Source organism: Pongo abelii, chromosome 1, assembly GCF_028885655.2.
Source record: "Pongo abelii isolate AG06213 chromosome 1, NHGRI_mPonAbe1-v2.0_pri, whole genome shotgun sequence".
Classification (NCBI taxonomy): Eukaryota; Metazoa; Chordata; class Mammalia; order Primates; family Hominidae; genus Pongo; species Pongo abelii.
The window spans coordinates 161695961-161705734 of record NC_071985.2 but is presented as its reverse complement, the minus strand read 5'-3'; the positions used below and the strand labels follow the sequence as shown (position 1 = coordinate 161705734).

Genomic DNA, 9774 nt, shown 5'->3' with positions numbered 1-9774 from the left:
GTTTCCAGAAAATTTATTCTTAGTTTAGATGTAGTTCAGCTCATCAAACCTTTTAGGAATCAGCAACAGCAAGAAAGAATATAGTGTGGGGTCCTTTGAAACTGTAGCATCTAAAATTTTTACCCTGTACTGATTTAGAGTAAGCAGAAAGATGAGTGTAATACAGGAAATAAAGAGAATAGCAGAAATATCTTCAAATTATTATTTCTTCCTTCTTTCTCTTAAGCTAATAGAGTTTTAAAATGAGTCAAATACATATTTTAATTGATAAACTGAGTTTATATTCACCTATTGGAAACAGTACAACATATTTTACATCAGGTTATGAAATATGGATGTTTTACTAAAAGACAGGAAGAGCTTTTTCCAGTCTTTAAAGTAAATACATATTCAAAGAATCTTAAGGCATACCATTTATTCATATTCATATCTATTGAAATACTGTACATCCACATACTTCAATAAATAGTTAAAAACCTGACCTCTTTTTAAATCATTTCTGGATTTCAAAAAACAATTTTTATTGAAAAGATTAAATAGGTAACTTTTGGCCGTGTCACAAAGCTAAGCACAATGGATAAATTAACAATTATTCAGTAAATTTGATCATTATAGATGATTGACTTTGATAATTCAGTTTTTCAGAGTTTTCTGACTTCAAATGTAGGGGTATTTATATATATGTATATGTATTTTTTTTTCCCTGAATTACCTGGGTAATTTTCTCAGTTCTCCAGTCTACTTTCTAGATATAGCTTAAATGTTATGATGAAGCATTAATTTTTCAGTTAAGTTGTAAACCCCCCAAAAGTGGCTTTAAGTTTGAAATTCTCCCTCTCAAATCTTTTAGTGTCTCAAAAACACCCACATTACTATAACTTGGGCAGTAGTTTTTATTATATAATTGCTGCATAATAGGAACTTAATGGTATAATAGGACTTATGTTTCAAATGCGATCATTGTAAAACATAATGACACCACTTGCAGTTAAACTAAGAATGCAAATGTGTAAGTTAACTACCCTAATACTCTGATTCTGCCTTCCCTCTCATCCTTTCTTTCTTCCTACCTTCTCCCCTTCCTCCCTTCCTTCCTTCATTCCTTCCATCCTTCCTTTTTTTCCCCTTTACCGCCTTTCCTTTTCATTCTTTTTCTTTTCTCTCCATTCTCATTTTTAAACTGCTACTTATTTTTCTTTCTTCCTTCTTTAAAAAAAAACAGGGGCAACAAAAGGAGTCCCACAAGTGGAACTTGTAGAAAATATAACCTGAAATGAACAGCTAACAAAAATTGTTATAGATTAAAAGATAAATCAATTTATAAAACTGCTATTCTGAAATTGCAACAATCTTGTACAGTCAGGACTGATAAAATGGAGTAATCAGACATTTTATATGTCCATACATGTAAAATCATCTACTTGAACATTATATGCAATACATTCACACAGAAAAGCAAATACTGTAGCCTTATTTGACAATATTGAACTCATAAATACTCATGATTTCACTCTGTCCGAGGGCCTAAGGACTAGGAATGCTGCTGTGATACAGAAAAACATAGTGAATACCTCCTCTATTTAAAAATGTCACTCAAGAAAGTCTCTTCTAACATAAAGGCAAATACATATAGCTACTGAGCTATGACTGTACTTCTGTCACATTCTATGGTAAAAACACCAGACTCCACAAATTCGGAATCATGACAACACTTTGAACTAATTATTTGGTTCATCCATAGTTTATACCTCAATTTACCTACAAACCTTACAAAGAGGAGGTATTTTAACTCTAGGAAAGTGGTCACTGAATAATATGCATTCTTGATCTGTTTCTTTCTCCCAAACAATGGTACTGATGGTTAACATTTTTTGTGGTAGCACCACTATTTCTAGTAAGTAGATTATTATGGAGTGTGCCACTTTAAAGCTGCAATACAAAATAATATTTTACAGTTTATTCACCAATTCCACAAAGAATATTTTTTAAAAGCAAATAAATAATAAAGTTAAATGCCATATTTGTTCTAAAAACTCTTTTTTATGTATCAGTCAAAATAATGTCGTACATTTATTACAGTCAGTAGATTTATAGCTTTATGCCTTATTACTGCCATTTTGTGGAAAGAGTATACTTATGTCCCCTCATTTAAGATTCATTTTTCTAATTAAAATTGATTTATGGTGTACTTTGGGACTAAGTTTTACTTGAAGAAAAAAAAATCACAGTTTTTAAGCCATCCCTGCTAGGGCAACACACTAGATATCTCAAATATGTATAACCACTGCAAAATTTCTTGTATCTAATTTTATTGTAGGGTCTTTTTTGTTATGACTTGTAAAAGGGGACTATTTGTAGAAATTTAGGTGTACTGAAATTGGTAACTTCATCAAACCTGTAAAATGGCTTTCAAGGTGATAGTCTTTCTTTAGTAAGGAGTGAAACCAGCAAACTACTCCTGTAATTTAATGTTTAGAGTAACAGCATTTTCCTTCAAAAATGTAGTTTTGCTTCTTTATAGTAGAAAAAATTTAACATTCACAATAATTTGATAATTAGCATATCTTAAGATATTATCATCATTGGTGTTTTGTCTTTATTTGATCACATCTTACATGCATCATGTAAGAAAAAATAAAGGATGGGTTTTGGTTTTACTTGTTTGAGCTGAAATGGCTATATAGAAAGATTTTATTGAAGAATTAGCTATTTTAGAGATTGGTCTGCTACATACCAATATAGATTGTTTGTTATAATATATTTTGGAAGTTTTAAAATATATAACATGCATTCCAGACTATCAACTGAGTGATACTTTCAGATGGAAAATATGCAAAATGCTCCTGTCCACAGGAGCACTGCCTCTGTCATACTAACTTAGCTGCCACAAAACAAAATTAATGATGAGCACTTACCAACTCATGTAATATTAGGCGATAGGACTTTGTGCCCTTTCTGACAAATCATCTTAAAATTTTTGGCTTGGACTAGTGAAAGGAAAAGATGCTGTATTGCTAGGCAATCCTTTGAGTGGACTGTGCTGTCATTTTAAAGGGAATGATTTCCCATGGTGGATCTAACATTTAGCTACAACTAAAGAAATCATATGGTATATTTACTATACTGTTATTAAATTGTCTCTCATCTCAAGAACTGAGTTAGTGTGGGGCAAAATTCTCAAACCCCACTGTCAGTGCAGGAAGAGATTTTTACAGTCCAATAGCTCCTTCATTACTTAGAGATAGTGTATGGTTTAACTTTATCATTCTGGTTTATTTTTACTTTCAAATTGTAAGATTTAGCAAAACATTTTATATTAGTTGGAGACAAAGAGAAAAATATTATTTTATGAAGGCACACCCATGCTGAACTTACAGGAAAGAGAAGCAGAGCTGCACAGCCAGTTATATTACAAGGCTCATTCCTGAAACCTGAATATCATGCGAGCAGAAAAATCTAGATATGTGTAATATTTTGAAGAAATAATCTGAAGGCAATATTATTTGCTTTTTTTATCAAAAAAGAAAAAAATGCATCTTTGTAAATGTGGATTGACTCTTATTCAAACAGGGAACTGAATGCTTGTATTGCAGCCTTAAAGAATCACATATTCACTGCAATATTCGTTTTTGTAAACTACAGCCTGCAACCTAGCAGACCATGACTGAATGCTTTTGAAAAGTTGTAGATTACAAACATGAAATCACAATTAATATCCTCTAAAAGTAATTTCAGAGCTTTCACGTCTTAAAAAAAGGACAATGTGTACTGCTTCACAAGGTAATGTAGCTAATCAAAAAAGAGTAGAATTAAAGTATTTACATAATGAGCAATTCTACAGAAGGCGATCATCCCCATGTAAGCACTGCTGATTATATCCCACGCTGCTTTTAACAAACTGTACCAGATTGGATCCAGCCATCAGCACTTTCAGAGAATCCTTAAAAGCCTTTTATGGGTCTTTGAATTTATTGTAGAATGGCATTCTTCAGGTAGAATATGCTGGTGAAAGAGGACAGTGTCAACACAAGGTACCAGCAGGAGAAAAGAACATCAGCACTCCCGGTAATTCCATACTGGGCTGTACTTGGAGCTGGAAAGAAATGGAAAAGATTAAATCAAAATCTAATTTGTGTCTTCCAGGATCTTGACAATAATCAAAAGGTAGCCAGGTGCATTGGGGAAAGCACTGACATCGGCGTCAGACAGACTTAAGTTCATATCCGATTCTGCTATATGACAACTTGTGGGCTATGTGGCTAACTTCTCAGAGCTTCAGTTTTCCCAAGGGCAAAATGAAAATAATAGAAATAATAGAATCCACCTCACAGGGCTGTGGTGAGAATTGGATATGAAGCACATACAGCATATTACATCAACTAAACACATGCTAAGTACTCAAAAGCTACTAACATTATTATTCCTCTTATATGTACTGTAAATATTTGTATTAGTGGACAAATATTCATGCGTATATATGTAGCTGTGTTTTATTAGCTAAATACTATACTAAATGCTAGGAAAACAAGAATATTTTCCCTTCCAAGGCCTTTTGTTGGTGAGAAAAGATCTTCAAACAATTATAATACAATTCTCAGAATATTAGAGTTGCATGTGCATACTGCAGTAACACAGACAAATTGTGCTTTTAAATCTGCCTGGGAAAGGGAGATTTCAAATACAGTTTTGCCAAAGGAGACTATCATGTGGGTAGAAGAAATAACATATTCGAAGGCATAAGAAAAGGACAGAGCAAGGTGTGTTGTGTAGAATATCAAGGTAGATTTAGTCTTGCTGGACCATGAAGTTTGAGGCCTGAAGTGGAGGGAATTGAAACTAGACCTCTAGACAGGTAGAATGACCTCTACTGTAATGAAAAAGGGACTAGGTTTTTATATTGAAAGATATTTTGAAGAATTTGGAGAGTTGAATGTATGACTACATTTATACATCAGAAATATTACAGTCTTATATATGGGGAAGTTCACATGGTACTTGGCTAACGGTCATGTTGAATTTTCACTGAATACCTGAAAATTCACCAAGTTTGGGATATTATTGGAGTGTTCGGAATGGGTTCCACTTTGTTTATGAAAGGACAGTTGCCTAGTTGTATGTGAATTATATTGTGTTCCAGAAATTAAATGTTACAGCCGTGCTTGGACTTGTTTGAGACTGATTCTCATTTACCATAATAATAATAATAATTGTAATAACAAAAAACCTGCCAATATATTTTAACCACCTTTTCTTAATGAAACCTGGATTTCAAGCACCATTTCCTAGTAGAAATTGAATAATGTAGTAAAGAAATAGACCACTTCATTTCTAAATTTATAACTCAAATCCAGGAGCAGGTTTAGTCACGCTGAGTTTGAATTACCAGCAGATAGTTTTAATGAAACGTTCACAAATGACTATATTGCTATGTAACAAGAAGAATAAATTGTGTTGTTTACACTTCCCAGAAATTAAAGGGGATGAAAGATACATTGGTCCCTGCAGTGGGAAGTTTCCTTGACAATGCAATTATTGATTCCAGGTGAGTGGGATTTGAACACTGAGACTACTATTTTTTAATAAACAAAGAGCAAAATTAACTATTTAATGCATGTATATAATTACAAATGAGTTTTTTAAAACGTGAAAAGACAAAGAAAGTAAGCCTATTGTTGAACAGAGAGCTTTTCAATTTCTGATATATACGAAGTCTAATTTAAAGCTATGGAACTCCTTATTATCCCTTTTTCAAGACCTAGAAAAATATTTTAAAAATACAAATAAATCTTTATTTAATATATGACCTTCTCAACAATAGTTATGCTGGAGTTGTTTTTCAAGAATGTCGAGTGTAATAAAACTTGTATAATGGTAAAGGACCAATAATATGTAAAGCATATAAATGGTTTCATAAATAAGAAATAAAATTTAAAAGCTAAGCATAAAAAGCAAAGGTAAATTATTTTTGTTATGAGAAATTAAGTAGTAACATTAAATGGGTAGATTATCAAGTCCCCTCAAAACTCCTTATCCATCCTGGAAAATGCATTTTTGGGCAATCTTTCCTGGAATCCCTCTCCTTCTCCAACAAACTGAGCTGACTACCCTTTTTGTGTCATGAGACCATGAAATATATATTATATGTTATGTAAGTATCACACTGCATTGCAAATATTTGTTTACATATTCATTTCTTCCAACAGATTTAAACTCTTCTAGGTCATTTCTTATTCCTCTTTCTGTTTCCAGACATAAAATCTGGCAAAGTGTGGTATATAGTATATGCTCAAGAAGTGTCTAAGTAAATGATTCAATCAAACGAATGGGTCATAATCAAAATGAGTATTTCTGTCCTACAAAACTGAATCTTCTCTGAAGCAAGCCACATGATTATAGGCTAGAAAATGTACTATAGTAATATAGTACATTCATTCATTCATTCAGCAAGTTTTAATTGAACTAGGTACCAAGCACTCTCCTAAGTGCTGGGAATGCAGCACTTAATAAGATAGGTATGATTCTTTTATTACTTAATTCTGCCTTCCCCAGTGTAGTTGTATCTTCTTCCACTCAGCCTCCTATTGTCTTAAACTTAACAAAGATATTACCAATAGCATATTTTAAATTTATTACTTTACAATTAAAATAGCATATGTCTTTTCACTGATGCCACAAATTTATATACTTTTTTGTTGCTTGTGAATATAATATTTATATTAGTCCTGAAATAAGCTAGAAACTGGGGGATGAATCATTAGCTTGCAATTGTTACAGGCAGTAGACTGTGGAGTAATCATGAATAATCAGTACACCAAAACACAAAGAGCAAAGTTAGTCACCACAATGTGAGATCAGATACCTAATCTCAAGTTATATGTCACCAGTCATACTCTTTAACTATCTACTGAATATCTATTATGTTTGTGGGGTTGAATTAAGCCTCACATAGGCAAAGATGAATAAAACCCAATCCTCTCTTTCAGGAAGAGCTTATTCTAGTTGGGGATATAAATAAATAGGTAAATATAGAACATTAGGGTATATGGAACTTTAAAAATAATATACAAACCTGGAAGGATTCCCTATGGGGTCATGGCAGATAAGTAATCTAGGCAACAGTTATAAATACAATTATTTTTTACAAAATACAATGATATATATACTTTAGTACACACATATCTCATTTTTAAAATGGTGTTATAACGTTCCATTGTTGGGGGATGCCATTGTTATGCAACCTTATTCCCACTGACCGGCATTTATTATGTGTGGTTTGTATGTGTGTATATGACTGTTGAACTGAATTATTTGAAGAACAGGGCTAATGATTCTAAAGTTAAGGGTCTCAGTATTATTTGGGTCAGTGGATCTTCTTAGCAGGTCAAATTCCAATCAACTACTTGATCTTAAGAAAATAACTGTTAGCTATTAGAAATTAGCTTCAAGACTGGGCTGAAATATTGCTTAGGAAAAAACCTTCAGAAAATCCCATATGACAAATTAAGCATTACTGCCTTTCCCCTGTATTACTTAGTAACTGGTAATATACTTATACATCTTAACCTGATTAGGTCAAGAATGTCTTGAAGCCAAGATATATTATATATATCTTTTATCTTTGATACTGAACGTAGAGTTTGGTACTTAATAGGTGTTCAGTAAATGTCTGTGCTTCACATCCATTTCCCCCAGTTACCACAAACCTATAAGGAGACAAAATACCTTGACTTCTTTTTTCAGAGAGTATCATCTTTTCCTTTTGTATTTTGCTGAATCTTTCTTCTCATTTTAGTATGAGGTTCATTATACTTTGACCTGTACAGGTCAGACTACCTCTCTTGAGTATTTTGAGCAAGAAGACAGGTCATTAAGTGGATAATATAGGAAGACAACATGTACTGAACTTTATAACATCACACTCTTGCCACAAAAGACGGTCTGCATAGATGAACCCATAGGTCCAAGCTAGAAGCCTGAATTACTTAGAAGACGTCTAGTTGAGCCTCTGGGATGGCCAGACCTGTTGAAGGATCTCTGTCAAGTTTTTAGTTGCCTTTCAATATCATGCTGCTATTTACCTTAAGTAAAATTAGGCAGGATAGGTCATGTGATCAGAGATGTATCTGGGCTATGGCAAGGGCTTTAGTTTCATTCTGAGTGACATGAGAAGCCATAGGAGAGTTTGATTATTTTTAAAGGATCACTTGGCTACTCAGTAGACAATAGATTGTACTAGCAAAGGCAAGAGTAAAGCCTATGCTGCCCGGGTGCAGTGGCTCATGCCTGTACTTCCAGCACTTTGGGAGGCCAAAGCAGGTGGATCACATGAGGCCAGGAGTTTGAGAATAGCTTGGCCAAAATGGCGAAACCCCGCCTCTACTAAAAATACAAAAAACTAGCCAGACATGGTGGCAAACGCTTGTAGTCCGAGCTACTCAGGAGGCTGAGGCATGAGAATCGCTTGAACCCAGGAGGTGGAGGTTGCAGTGAGCCGAGATCACACCACTGCACTCCAGCCTGGGTGAAAGAGTGAGACTCTGTCTAAAAAACAAATAAATAAATAAAAGTAAAGTCTATGCTAGCTCACCTTCAAGTATTCCCCATTGTCTATTGAGTAAAGCCAAAACTTTACAGCCTGGGATTCAAGTATTCCCCATTGTCTATTGAGTGAAGCCAAAACTTTACAGCCTGGCATTCAGGGACCTCTGCCATCTGGTTCTAGTCAACTTATCCAGACTCACACCGCTTCTTCACTCTAGTCATACAAGCCATTTTCTGAGCACATAGAGTGTTTCATTACCCCATGTCCTTTGCACTTGCTACCTCCTTAAGCCTAGATGGCCTTCTTCCTATTCCCCTTTGCATTTATTAAAGTCCTGCTCATCCTTAAACATCAAAAATACCAGTTTTTCCATGAGGCCATCCCCAATCTAAGAAAAATTATTAGTCTTCTGCTTATACCTGACTTCAGAAATGTTTTCTTTCTTCTTAACTTATAATTAGTTATATATATGTGATATATAACTATAAACATCTTGAAGTTATGGAACATTCCTCCCTATATGTGCATCTGAATCTTATATCAAATGTGTTCAATTGATGTTTATTGGATTGGATGTGAAATAATATTCCTAAATATGCATGTGTCAAATTCAAGACAATTTTGGTAGACTATCCTATTTTAATAATTGTTCCTGTGATTTCTCACCCTTAAGGCAAAGTGTGTAATGAAATTGTTCTGTTTCTTTCTTACTACCTGCTTAATTTTTTTTGAGAAGAATGAAGAAAAGAGAAGAAAAGTTTAAATTGAGAACAGGAAAGAAAGGAAGAGGATAAAGGAAACAAAAGTTTGAAGATTTAAAACAAACACAGAGAGAATACACAGCCTTTGAACAATGTATTAGATTGTATTATATTTACCATTTTATTGAAAAAAAAGAGAAAGAAAATAAAATGGAGTATGTAAGGGAGACTGATCCTGTTTGCAGATCAGAATTTAAAACAAACAACAGAACAGGCTGTCATTCTTTCTAGTTCTTAGTAAAGCTAAGACATTCTAGTCTTTAAATATGACATTGTATATAATATATGGACTGTAGAGCTGGGTGACATTGGTTCAAGTTCCAATTCCACCCCTTTCTAACTGGACTAACCTAGGCAAGTTTCTTAACTTTGCTGAGTTCAGTATCTTCATTTGCAAATGAGGATTCGTAGTATCTCAAAAGTTATTGCAAAGATTAAATGTGTTGTTATGTATAAACCACCCAGTACAGC

At 33.6% G+C, this 9774-nt stretch overlaps 1 protein-coding gene across 2 annotated transcripts in view; it reads right to left on the bottom strand.

The window, feature by feature from the left end:
- Positions 1-258: 258 nt before the first annotated feature.
- The window catches only part of NEGR1 (neuronal growth regulator 1), a 908360-nt gene continuing 898844 nt past the window's right edge, over positions 259-9774 (bottom strand). The window contains exon 8 of one of the 2 annotated variants that reach the window (XM_054541955.2): positions 259-4093. In XM_054541955.2, coding sequence (XP_054397930.1) covers positions 3969-4093 — 125 coding nt within the window. In that variant the 3' untranslated portion in view covers positions 259-3968. 2 annotated transcript variants of the gene reach the window in all.